Source organism: Ochlerotatus camptorhynchus, unplaced genomic scaffold (genome assembly GCF_037179485.1).
Source record: "Ochlerotatus camptorhynchus isolate MF236.1 unplaced genomic scaffold, CSIRO-AGI_Acam_v1.1 ptg000052l, whole genome shotgun sequence".
Classification (NCBI taxonomy): domain Eukaryota; kingdom Metazoa; phylum Arthropoda; class Insecta; order Diptera; family Culicidae; genus Ochlerotatus; species Ochlerotatus camptorhynchus.
The window spans coordinates 1,225,798-1,239,262 of NW_027040542.1; the positions used below are offsets into that span (position 1 = coordinate 1,225,798).

The 13,465-nt window shown below is 39.0% G+C and overlaps 3 protein-coding genes across 3 annotated transcripts in view; 2 read left to right on the forward strand and 1 right to left on the reverse strand.

Moving 5' to 3' along the window:
* Positions 1–8,434, forward strand: part of LOC135717212 (uncharacterized) — a 36,511-nt gene extending 28,077 nt beyond the window's left edge. Inside the window, exon 10 of the mRNA XM_065239185.1 lies at positions 6,573–8,434. Within this exon, the coding sequence (XP_065095257.1) occupies positions 6,573–8,292 (1,720 nt within the window). The 3' untranslated portion in view covers positions 8,293–8,434. The remainder of the gene's footprint in view (positions 1–6,572) is intronic.
* Positions 8,435–10,785: 2,351 nt separating this feature from the next.
* On the forward strand, positions 10,786–11,382 carry LOC135717175 (COX assembly mitochondrial protein homolog). Its single transcript, XM_065239134.1, has 2 exons — positions 10,786–10,922; positions 10,989–11,382. Exons 1-2 carry the CDS (start codon positions 10,847–10,849, stop codon positions 11,306–11,308), a joined length of 396 nt encoding a protein of 131 aa, XP_065095206.1. The 5' UTR covers positions 10,786–10,846; the 3' UTR covers positions 11,309–11,382.
* On the reverse strand, positions 11,315–12,470 carry Tsen2 (tRNA splicing endonuclease subunit 2). Its single transcript, XM_065239132.1, has 2 exons — positions 11,761–12,470; positions 11,315–11,699 (listed from the first exon to the last, which is right to left on the reverse strand). The coding sequence occupies exons 1-2, from the start codon at positions 12,437–12,439 to the stop codon at positions 11,380–11,382; spliced, it is 999 nt and encodes a 332-aa protein (XP_065095204.1). The 5' UTR covers positions 12,440–12,470; the 3' UTR covers positions 11,315–11,379.
* Positions 12,471–13,465: the final 995 nt, after the last annotated feature.

Genomic DNA, 13,465 nt, shown 5'->3' on the forward strand with positions numbered 1-13,465 from the left:
TTCTATGAGCCTCTATTTTAAATCAACACACAGACGTTCCTAGGCTATGGTGCCAGTTTGGTCACTGTTGTTTTTGTGTTAATCCAAATAGTTTTGATAATATAATTGCGCATTCTTGTTTTTTTAAAGGTTGATTTTTTCCCAGTTTTGTCTTCTGTCGTCACTTATTTTGTCATTTTGTCTTGTGTATTAACCCCAACTTGTCTTGTGTCAACTTGTGTCTATTGTCCTTCCCCATTTGTTTTTAAACTTTTTCTGTTACTCGGTTATGACTAATTTCATTGATATATAAAAATAGTAATATCAATTATAGGATAATATGGTTATTTCTACTAATTAATGAATTATTGACAATTACCTCTCATGATCCTTGGCTCCACTATGATTTTAACATACAACTTTTTGATTATTTATCAAATACCTCTCCGAGTATATAACTCACAGGTGCCGAAGTAATTCTATTCCTTCTCCTTAGTCCAATGAAATCACGTTATTTCTTTGAGTTCCAGCTCCATATGATTCGCCATTCATAAAGATAATGGGTTAAAAGGGAGTAAAGCATACATAAAGGTAGATTAGTATTAGTTGTACTTGATCCAAACAAACGAAAGAAGCATAGATAAATTAGTAGGAAAATAAAACTAATATATAACTAAAATTGCAATGGACGAGTGTTAGTTCCGGGATCATTTTAGTGTTAAGAGTTAGGTTAGTTTTGATCCGTATTCAGCCCTGCCAGCCCCTCTAGCACTATTTGCAGCAATTGTGATTAGATTATGCGACACTGCTACTACTACTATGTTAGATGTATGACTTGTCAATTTTCGTTAGAGAAGAATACTGTTTTCTAACGCAACGCAATGTCTTTCAATAAATCACTCAATCAATTTGATTTTTGAAAATTGGCTCAAAAGGGTTTAGTTGACACATCATACCTTACCAAAAACTAAAGCACAACAATCCTAATTCTTATTTCAAACCTATCAACATATTTAACACATCTTTCCTAAAACTTCACTTATTTGTAAGCGCCTGATTGAAGATATGACTTTCGCTATTGGCATTGCCTTTATTAACAAATATACTAAATTGGAAGATTTATTATACAACTCTAAAGACTAGTTGCCTCCCTAAGCGGACCCTCCGCGTCCTATCTCATATGTTAATTGACTTTCTGAAATCTATTCTTATTGAAGTTCATTTGATGATTATTTAGTCTTATTTAATAAATAACTGAAATCTCTAATCTACCTACCCCATCATAACCCATGCTTTTAAACTTAAATGTATCGTGTTTCAAGTACTTCTGACTTTGACATATATTAATTATATTTTTGTTCGTCCTTAGTCCTTAGTCCTTAGTCCGTGAAGTTAGTTTCCCAGCTGATTTTTAAATTATATAGGGTATATGCTCCAACTACGCTCACACGTTTCCACTATGTAACACCACAAAATACGTATGGGTATGTCACAGTGGAAATCTCGAGCCATAGTTCAAACATTTATCCCAAATCAAAATGAAGCACATATAAGATTAGTTACAATACCATGTACAAAAATGATGTTAACATTGTTCCCTGAGTAATACTTCAATGAAAACAACAATGAAAGCTTGTCACGCAAGTAGAAGAGGCACTGTTGGGCACTTTCTGAAATATTTCAATAGTATAATTTCCTTGCAAACCCAAATAAATAAATCTATCTGCGTAAACAAATGAGAGTGATTTGCGGCAAAACCTGCCAGTATCGCACCCAAAGTCAGTGCCTATACGTAAGCGTACTACGACGCGGCTCTCAAACAAAGGAGTAACAAGTGTGATACTATCACTGCTGGACTAGATCTTTGGTTTTCTCATGTAGTGGTTCATCAGAGAGGGGAAGCTTAGTAATCCCCATTGCATGCCCATGGCGCTATTCTATTGCGGCATGAGCCAGCAACGCCGGCCATAAACCTACCGTCTCCAACACTCCACTATAAAGCATGAAATTAAGCCCACTTACCAGCAACAAGGTGCAAAAACTAGCCAAGGGGAGGGAAGTGCGATTGCTTTATAGAATAATATCAATACTAAACATTCAGGAAAACTAATACCTTATCCAACATGTTTTTAACATCAGCAATACATACATAATTCCAAAGAAATCGGGGGGAAAAACTTCAGTGAAGTCTAATGTGAATTTTAAGATAGTTCCTAGTAAAATTCCAGGGCAATTCTGGAGGGCAAATTAGGTGGAGTATTTCTATGCATTTTCTAGCAAAATGTCAAGGCAACTCAAACGAGAATACTATTAGAATTCAGTGGAGAATTTGAGCAAGAATTCCTGAGTTAATTACAATATTGGTAGAAAGTTTTTAACGAATTTTAGAAAGAAATTTGAACGAAGTTTTTCGTTTCAAATTTCTAACCAATATTAGAAATCAAACAAAAGGTATACTACAATAGATCAAATTACTGGTCGTGGATTTATATCCTGAACAGAGAAAACAAAAAGTTACCTGTCAGTGGCGTGTGTTAGTTACCTGTACACCAACTCTCAAGGTGGAATTTCCTACAGTGGGGCAAAAGTTCGAGTCGTGTCCCAAACCCATGTAATCATTGATAAATCCCTAAAACGCATTGCTCTAAACAGCTGTAAATGGATCAGAATGTGACAAAAGCCTCGAAAAAGTTGAGACACTAATGTATTTATTGTGGAAAACTACTATTTTCGAGTGTTTTCTTTATGTCCTTCACACCATCATGGGGCATTTGAAGATTTATAGTGGCCAAAATTCTCAAGAACTGCCATTACATTTTAGCCCTATTGCTGAATCCAATTTTTGCCCACCGATGAGGAAAAAGTTCGTTTTGAACACGCTTCCGAAAAAAATCGTTCTAGCTACGAATGAACTGCAAATTCATTAAAGCTTTGTAAGAGAAAGTTGGGAATTTTGAATTATGGATCAAGTTTATGGAATTAATTTGATTCCAAATGCTTGCAGTTTTGAGATATATTTTTTTATTTCAACAAAGCAAGATAGAGCTGGAATTAGGGCGTAACAGCATTTGTAAACAATGACTTCTTTCGGTGATGCCTTGAAAGTTAAGACTCGCCCACACTAATCAACATAACCATCAGGTAGGGTAAGACTTCCCCTACCCGACGGTAATGTTGGTTTGCGTGTGCGTGCATTGAATTCCTAGAAATCATCGAGAGAAGCCATTGTTTACAAAAGCTGTTACGCCCTTATTCCAGCTCTGTCTAGAAAGGTCAACCTTTTGCCCCACTTTACTCTGCATACCGAACCACATATAAACTACAATAAAAGTAATTTGGAAATTTGACTCTTCAAATGATGTACTTAGATACTTGGACAGAATTTCAAAGCTAGATTTTAGTGTTTTTTTTTCTAAGCATTACGGGAAACTTATGAAAATGTTGGTGTTGAAATACACAGAGGAACATAGAGAACTAACCTATTGTTCTGTTCCCATGGAAAAGACAAAATATGAGTCTCACATGACATGAGTCTAAAATTGATAAACAGCACATTTTCAGCGATGGGCCCAATCTTAGATCCATAGGCCAACATTAGAGCCATTTCCCCTATGTGATGTAATGAATGGTTTATATAATAAAGTATAATTGAAGGATCTCATCAAATGCCTCCAATGTTCCCCAAATGCCTAATTTATAGATAAAAATGGAATGATCTCACTAAAACTGGTCTGCTTGACTGTGATCATCAACTTTTCCGGACTTCTCTATTCCACGATTTTCTCCAGAAGCTTTAGCCTTTAGCTTTTGTCTGTTGTCCTCCGCCAAACGCTTTATCTTCATCACACAGCTTGCAGCGAACACCGTACACGGATCTTCGTTCTCTTCTGTTTTCTTCTTACCGAGTTTACCAATCAGCACTAACTGTAGTTCAACCACCTCTTTTCATTTGATTCAAAAAATCACTTCGTGGCTTGCAAAATGACCCGAAGGATCAATGAATTTGTCATCGTAACGATGTTTTTCGCAAATCACACTTTTTACACCGGCCAGAAGGAAAATGTTCGTTTGAATTTTATGCAAAAGATTGACAGCCCAAGAAATCCGAACTGTCCACTAGCAGAGCCTACTTCGATATCCAACATAAGCAGCTCTTATTATGAGAAAAGTCCGATGAACTTCGAGATTAGGGCGTAATTGCTTTTGTAAACAAACACGTCATTTGCCGATTCCTCGCGAATTAAAGCTCAATCTCAAAAACTAACAACACATACAGGTAGAGGAATGATTCCTTTATCATTTGGTATAGTTTGTTCGCTAGATTGTTCTTTTATTCACGAGATATCGGCGATTGGCGTGTTTGTTTACAAAAGTAATTAAGCCCAAATCTCAAAGTTCTCCGGAAGTGTCGGAAGCAAACCCGAGCAAAGTCGGTTAACAAAATGAAAGCAAATCGATATTAAAGATTGCAGTTCCTATCATAATGAATACTCATTTTGATTTCAATTGTCACGACATTAGTCTGATATCATATTGTGCTTTCATTATGCAGTCAAGACATTTTAAATGAAAGCAACTTAACTTGAAGTTCTGCTGTTAACGTCTTGTTTAAGATTTAAGTTAAGCTTATCTGTCGTTGAACTAACGATTATTGTTTAATTGTTTTGTGTTAATTTTAGGTCATTCGCAACCAACCCGAGGTGACATTTGAGCTCAAGTCTTTCAGCGTGAGAAGCTTGGATGCTAACCATTTACACCAGGCCCGTATTCAGTCAAACATTATGAATGCAAAATCAGTAATCAAATTGATTTCATTGAAAGCAGGATTAGTTTTCCGTTTGCTTCAACAGTGTAAAATTTTGCTCTCATTTTTGATGTGTTAACCGTTAAGTCAACCAAAATGAGATCAAATGGAGTATTCAAAGTAAGTTACATCATAACAGCAAATTCTGATTTCAATTTGATCTCTAACTTTGCTCGGGAAGGCAGCCCATTATCACAGAAAATGCGTCGACTACGGTGACCGCTCACAACAATGATTATGTTTTAAACAGTTTTTTTATCACCTTTTCGTGGTGCTTTAATGGTATAAGATCTACTACCGAAGCCTAGTCCTGACAACTTCAAACTAGGGGAACATGATTTTTCAGTAATCAACACTTATTACTTTTTATGCCTTGTTAATAGCGACAAGACTCGGGTTGCTGCACCGAGGCTGACCATGAAACAAGGGAAAAAAGGGGTTAGCTAGCCATCATCTATGTGATTCCTAATCTTCTATTCGTTGTTCTCTAGTTTGAAGTGGTTGAGACTAGGGTCCACACGCATGATGTGTCATTTCTTGATTTTGTTCCTAAGGAATCCGATTTTGACTGATAAAGGGGTGCGTTTTTCGAGAGTGCTCTAGCTCTTCGAAGTGTATAAATAGAATCGGTTTCTCACGATGAAGACAAGAATGACAACTGTATCAAAACCGAATACTTCATCATTTCCCGATAGTGATGGAGTAACACGACTAAACTAAGAACACGGAATGTACTACAATAGATCAAAAAACATGTAGGGCGGCGCCACCGGGATGTTCTGAGGCATAACATCTCTGATCACGCCTTTCTTCGGAAGGGTGGTAAAAACGTTGGGCCCCGGTTCATAGTTGATGGGTCGATAGATAGGGTCCAGGTGTGGGAGCTGCCTTCCTGGGGTCGGTAGCATCGGTGCTCAGCATGGAAAACAAGAACGACGAAAAACAAATCAAGGAAAAAAATACAATAGATTAAATTACTGATTGACGATAAAAAAATGTACCAATTATTGATAAATGAACACTTCAACTTAATTTATATGCACAGGAAATTAAGTTTAAAGCTCAAATATGGAATCGAAGTTGATCATTGATCTCTGCATGTTAAAAGATCAGCATCTCAAAAACCTGATGTGCTACAACAATTATTACGATTAGTTTCACATTTAGAAACCCGTAATTTTATAAAGATACAAATCCTAGTTGAGTCATGTTTCCGCATCTGAAATATTATTCACGTCAAAATTACCCACAATGTTTTTGAGTAAACTCGTCTTTAATACTACTACAGAGTGCTAAAAAGGATTGTAACTGACAGTCACACAAATTGCACACCAAGCTAACAGGTTATCATTTCGATAGAAATGCTCGCGATCTGAAGGCTACACCACCACCACCATCCTCCACTAATAAACACGTAACCTGTCGGAAGCAATTTATTGATCGTCCATCGCTAGTCAAGCAGTTCAACTTTGATAAGCGGCAAGGTCATCTGGCAGTTCAAAAGTCAGAAACACAAATAAAAACAGAAAAATAAACCTACTGCTCTATCAAAATAATTCACATGACCTGAATTGGTCCGCCCGTGTCCGTCCGCAGTGCCATTTCCTCGGACACATTGCTCTATTCACACTCTAGTTAATTATTAACGGCACACTCACACACCGGGGCGGGGGAGTTTAAAAGAATGTTCCGCCAGCTCGCACATTCTCACCCTTGTCCTTGCCTTCTTTCTTTGTAGCAACAACAACAACAGCAGTAGCAGCAACAACAACAACAACAACAACAACAGCAGCACCAGCAGCAGCAGTAGACAACAAGTTGGCTCGCATGCGCAAAAGTTGGACCTAGATCAGCGTCCTAATTTATCACCGAGCAAATCCTATGGCAACGGCGGTGGCAATAACAATGGCTACAACAGTAACAGACGATTCTTTGGCGCGGAAACAGTTGAAACACCTCTTCGGTCACGCTATCACGTTGAACGGGAGGATGGATCTGCAGCTGCAGGAGGTGGCATCAATCAGGAAAGCTATATCATTCATCGCGATGAGCAGTACGATAGCGAGAATGATGAAAAGTCGAGCAATGATTCGTCTTCTACACGAATCATCTCCAACAGTACGTTCAATTTTGGAAGTAAGGGAAGTGATCCGTATCCACCCACTCCGAACGTTAGCCATCCACCTTCAATACTATCTTCGCGGCCACAATCGGTTACCTCCCACAAATCGATCGGATCAGGGATCTTGAAAAATGACGGAAGGCTATCCAGGACTAGTAATATCTCATACAGCAATCTGTCAATTAAGCAGACGACTGACAATGCGTCTGTCAAATCGAATCGTTCTGCTAAGAGCAGGGAAAATACCGTTTGGTATGAAAGAGATGGAACTCCGATCCGAAGCGAAGACGTTATAAGTTCAAATCAAGTCACCTATGAATCTGACTACGATGAAGAGGTTGAAGAGGAAATCGTACAGCCACAGCGTTCGGCAACTCCGAAGCGATATCCCACTCCAAGTCCGCATCCCCTTCAGTCATCCTATTCAACCGAGGAACTATCCATCAATAGTTATCAGGTAGAGGAAACCGTAATTGCACAACCGAAAAGTCGTGTTCAATCTGCCAGTCTCGGTAACCTTCAACAGTTACAGGACGACGAAGAAGAACCTCCACAACCTGCTCCCGCCAAGAAAATCCTTAAAAAGCCTTTCCTTGTTCGTAAGAGCAGTAAAGTCGCACCGGTCAAGGAAGTGGTCAGTGGAATCAAGTCCAAAAATAAGATGAATGAAGTCATTTTTCAGAAAAATTTGCGGAAGTTCGACAAACCGAAAGAAGCTCTCTCACACTGCCTAGTACACTTAGAGAGTCCCAACTGGGAACAAAACATCAGTGGCCTACAGTTCTTTGTTCGCCTGATCCGGCATCATCCAGAGGTTATCGACAGTCAAATTCATCTTCTGTCGGTGGCTCTTGCCAAGCAAGTACGTAATCTTCGATCTCAGGTCGCACGGGCAGCTTGCCAAGCTTCGGCTGAGTTCTTCTCCACCCATCGACGCTGTTTAGAGGGTGAAGCGGAAGACATCGCTACCCATCTGCTTCATCGCACAGCCGATACGAACAAGTTCCTTCGAGCCGATGCCACTCACGCGTTGGAATCAATGTGTGAGAACCTCTCAATCGTAAAAGTCATTCACATCATCTCATCTAAGGGAGCAGCTCATCAAAATGCCGTAGTACGAACGACTGCTGCCAAGCTACTCGATAAGATTGTCCATCAAATTGGTGCGGAAAAGGCATTTGCACTACCCAAAGAATCTCGCGAAAAACTGGTCCACACCGGAGGGCAATTGCTGCTCGAAGGGTCACTCGATACGCGTAACTACACGAAGAGTATGTTCAAGCAGCTATCCGAACATCCCAGCTACAACAAAGTATTACTGGAAGTTATTCCACCACGCACCTATCGAAACATTGAGAAATCGCTGAATAGTATCACACAGATGTAAATGCCGCTGCGTATGCGGTGTGGAATCGCTAACTACCAGTGGAAGCAGCCTTGATGAATAATGCATTTGTGTTATTGGTTTATCTTACATCCCGTACGTCGTAGCGAAATTAGTTGAAATCTTTGTAATGCAACTGTAAAATGGTAACACTATATGAAATTTACTATGAAAATAAATGTTATTTAAACTAGGCGTTGCAGTTATTGGGAATTACAATGTTATTGAGAAACAAAAAATATCTCGACTCAAGGTAAAATTTTAAGAAGAATGGCTTTCAGTACATCTTCAGAAATTTCTACGATAGAATTCAAGTTCTAAGGTTGCTAAAAGCTTCCAATTGAACAAAAAAAAACAATAGCGTAAAGTGTCATATGTTGCGGGAAATTATGGTACTTTTGGGTATGTAAACATTCATGAAAAAAATAAAGATTCAAAATCCAAGAAATTATGGTTCTTTCTGGATATTTGCACAAGGAACTAGCGAAGAAGTCAATTTTTAAAATGTATTTCGTACTAATAACGACTGACTAGACAATTGGATGAAAAGCTGTTTAAAACGACTTTAAGAAGACCACCTGGCTTCAAACCAATGCACTATGCTGTATTTAGGTTGATTAAATGTTTTTTTTACTGTCGTACAAAGTTCTCAGAATGTTATGAAATTTTGCCCACAAGTAGATTGTATGGTTAAACGAACAAAAAAAATATATACAAATTACAGGTTGATTTTTCTAGAAAATTTTAGATGAAGTTTTCGGATTTTCCACGTAATTTGAAAATGCATAACTCATAAACATTATAAAAAGAACGTTGTAGTGAAATGATAAGGAAATTACCCAAGTAACCATCAATCCCACTAATGTAAAAACTGCAATATAATGCTGATGTAAGGCTGATATAAAAATTTAAAACTGTATATCAGCCTTATATTGCAAAAAGGGTCCCAATCCGGCTATTAACGGGCTTGGGAGTTACTTGGATATCTCAAGAATCCTTAAAAATGTAATCTGAAAAATGTTCTCCCCAAAAATAAGGAAAACCCATTGTCAGAAATGAAAAAAATTAAATTAAAATGTTTCTAATAATGCAGTTCATGCCTGAAAACTTTTAATCTTTCACTGCTGCAAATTTCACAGTGGTGTCTCTTAACTGTTTTTGAAACATAACCGTGAAGATCAGAAATTTTCAAGTAAGAGAAAAGCTATGGAAAAAAAGTTGGAAGGGTTGTATACTAGATACGACCGCAGGGTTGGCGTTGGATAACGTCTGTTATGTGTTGTACTTAATTGTGTATATTATATTTTAGGAATATTCCTTAATAACTCTTTTGCGAAAGTTTGGTGGCCCTGAAAAGGGCCGTTTTGTTGGGCTGATGTTGTTGACAATGATGGAACGGGCGACCTTGTTGGACGCTTATATAGTAGAACAGAAAATATCAGAGGTGTCAGATACTCGCATCTGATGTATTGGTTGGAGAAAGTATAAGAATATAAAAAAATCAATCGATTTTCACCATCTTTAGACAATGGTTTACTTTTAACCATTTTTCAATAGTTTACAGAATGAAATCAATAGTTTTGAAACATTCTGCAAATTGCTAGAAATATATCCAATCGATTGATGCCATTCAAAATCTTTTAATTTTTCGAAACGCATCCAAAATGACTGTTTTCAATTTTGTACCCCCGTATGTTGCCGAAAGACGTTATCCAACGTCAAAAATCATCATTCGGAAAACTATTTCAGAATATCGCACTACAGCCCGGTGAAAATGGTTCACAATAATGAACCGATTGGAACGAGGCGAAGAGACGCACATCGGGCAGGGTGGATCGACCAGATGGAAGGCGACCTGCGAAGCCTTCGCAGACTGCGATGCTGGCGACGTGCAACCATGGATCGAGAGGATCTGAAGGGAGGCATAACGACTTGAGAGCGGTACATTTGATAGAACTGTTTCAACACATCGTAGGTACATGAGCAAAATGGTGATCATCTTGTTTTGCCGGTTGTGGCGGGGGTGAGGGGGAGTTTGGTAAAGCGAAATGATCAACCCGATTCGTATTCGATTCCTCATCTATCGCTATCGTCTAAAATGACCACTTTAAGTCTGTTATTTGAAACTTAGCATCTTCAACTATGAGGCTGGCGCATAATGTATAAGTTTCTGGGTTTTTTGACAGATAATGCATGGGCTTACTGTCAAAAAACCTGAAAACTTATCCATTGTGCGCCCACCTTATGAGTGTTTGCCTGTAGGTAGCGTAACCGGAGTAGTGTCTGGTAGCTTTAAAATCTCATTTTGCTTGCATTTGTTGCAACTACCTATTCAAAAAGTACTCCAGTAATAGCTAATCGCACTTTAATTTCAGTGCAAGTTCAATTGAGTATAATTTCGAGTATCGTTGAGTGATTTTTTATCAGTGTGTAAAACAAGAAATGTCACTTTGCCGACTGCACACTGATTGTTTTGATTTAGATCGGCCGAATGTTCACCTAAAATTCTACAATAAACACATTCAATTACCTTTAAATTTTCTATTCGACTATACTCATGGCTCAAGCATTCACTGGTCACGGTCAACCTGAGAACACTATCGGTGTCAACCAAGGTGGTCCGCATGGTTTGGGTAAGTAAAGTTCCATAAATTCTCAAACCGCAAACTTACATAAGTTTCATCATCCCATTAAAACAGGCGATCCCAACGACAGACGTCTCCGGAAGGTCGAACGGGAAGTCCTCGTCCCGAAGATAATGCGAGAACGAGCCAAGGTAGAGAAATGCATACCTGAGGTGCAGGATTTTGAAACCTGTTGCAAAGATGCGGGCCTCCTGATGGCAATGAAGTGTCAGAAACAGAACAGTGCACTCATGGCGTGCTCCCTCAAATGGTATAACGATGAACAGTTCAAATCCGAATGCACGGAAATCTACCTTGCAGAGCGCAGCGAATACAGGCGAACTGGACTGCCCAAGAAGTTTCGGAACATGAACTTAGACCAGCCGTCCCAGTAGGGTACGAACTGCGGAGCGACATTTCTTATTGTTTGTAAAAATTGTTCACAGTTGAATAGAATAGTTTTAAACTACTTACTACTAGATGTGCTTTGCTGATGACTATTCCGGTAAGCTGCATAGTTATGATGCTTCGGGAAGACTTCACTCACTCTGAACTCATTCAGACGATTAACACCGGCCACACAATCACTTGGATCAATATCAGTAGGATAATAAACTTCTAACACTAGTAAATCTTTGGCAGTAGTTTCCGCGATACGATTGAAACACTGGAAATCATAATTATCCATATAGTGATTGCCTCCTGGCTGTTGGGCACAGTTCTGATACGGTTGTATGAGGACAACATAGGACGCATGGAAGAATTGTGGTCCTTTCTGGTAGAGAACTGTGAATAGAAAAAGCATTTAATTAAAAATAGAATTGATGATGACCTATTCGCAACTTACGGAAATCTCCACCAAATTTGAGCCCACTCTTAATAACCCAGTTTTTGGATTTCAGGTAGACATAAGCAACGTAAGACACAAGAAAATTTCTCTTCAATTTTGAGAATGTCTCTAATAAAAGTATTTCAGGCATGGTAGCGCCTTCCAACGTCCGTACTTCTAGGCATTTCAATTCTCTGACCAGGAACATAGATTCTTCGAAAAATAGACTTAAGTTTTCCGGAATAGGAAATGGGTCCACTTCTTTTCCCACCAATGCATACTTCAACTGCCTCTGACCTATAGCACCATCCGCTAACTGCTTTTCCACGTCCTCTTCCATCACACGAACATTCACGCAATTACTTCCTCCAACTTGACCGTACTTACGACGCCACTCTTCCCGTCTATCTAGTTGCCGCCGCCTAACAACTAGCTCGTTGCTTCTCTGAGCTCCACGATCACGTACTGAAGCCGGAAAGGACCGCGATAGTGTTCCCTGACCAAAGCACCCACCGAGCGCGAGTTTTTGTATCCCGACCGAATCACAAACTTCCACCGTTAGACCGGTAAAAATCGCAACGAACCGTTTGTTCGGTGCGGTTTCTCGCGAATCCACCGGCAGTGGATCGATGTCCGCGAGGTTTGGTGGGGTAAATTTCTTCGCTTTCGCGATCGGACGCCGCAGGTGACGTTTCATTTTGTGAACATTAATACTCACAACACGCTATTTCACGACCACTAATTTCACGGAGATTGACGAATTATCGGCAACGGAAAAACACGCAGAAGCAGAGATGAGAAACGAACGCGAACGCGGGTGAAAACGAGACAACAAAATAATATTTTTATTTATATTTAACTAATGAAAGGTGCGTTTAGTACCTTTGAAAACATTGATTACTTAAATGTAACGCGTGGGTCGGAAGGCACTAAGCCAAATTCAAAGATTGTTTTTATATGCCCCACACATGAATTTCGCAATGTGATCAACAAAATTTGATATCTCTAGATAGAGCTGGAATTAGAGCGTAACAGCTTTTGTAAACAATGACTAATCTCATTGATTTCTTAAGGCTGGTGCACAATGTATAAGTTTCCGGGTTTTTTTTTTTCATGGGCTAACTGTCAAAAAACCTGAAAACTTATCCATTGTGCGCCGGCCTTTAGGAATTCATGGAACGCCTACACAAACCAACATATCCATGGGGTACGGGAAGTCTTCCCCTACTCGATGGTGATGTCGATTTGCCAGGGCGAGCCATGACTTTCGAGAAATCATCGAGAGAAGTCATTGTTTACAAAAACTGTTACGTTCTAATTCCAGCTCTATCTAGATCTATGTGTCGGACAAATACTTAATACAGTAATGACCCGATTTTGTCAGCCTCCTTTTTTGAAAACATTTTCTATTGTTCTACGAAACTCATGCGCTTTTCGAGTTGTCTTATTGCACCAAAGCATACCTTAAACATCCATCTTGAAGATGAATGATAAAGATTTGAAATGAAATTATTGAAAAATTAAAGTCTGATGCGTGGAGGGGCTGACAAAATCGGGTTATTACTGTATGTGTACATATAAAAGCCGTATGTGACCACACCTCGGATCACAAATACTATTTATTTGACACATCAATTTCAGGTGGAGTGGATTTTGGTTGTGTGTGGTCACATGAAAATCATGGAAAAAATATGTAATTTTGTTTAAAAAATCGATGTACATC

Bases quoted from the DNA above. Each gene is read 5' to 3' on its own strand.
- LOC135717175 (XM_065239134.1), top strand. From the start codon at position 10,847: ATGGCTCAAGCATTCACTGGTCACGGTCAACCTGAGAACACTATCGGT. The intron at 10,923-10,988 runs GTAAGTAAAGTT...CCATTAAAACAG, and splicing joins AGGTGGTCCGCATGGTTTGG to GCGATCCCAACGACAGACGT.
- Tsen2 (XM_065239132.1), bottom strand. From the start codon at position 12,439: ATGAAACGTCACCTGCGGCGTCCGATCGCGAAAGCGAAGAAATTTACC. The intron at 11,700-11,760 runs GTAAGTTGCGAA...TTCTATTCACAG, and splicing joins CAAATTTGGTGGAGATTTCC to TTCTCTACCAGAAAGGACCA.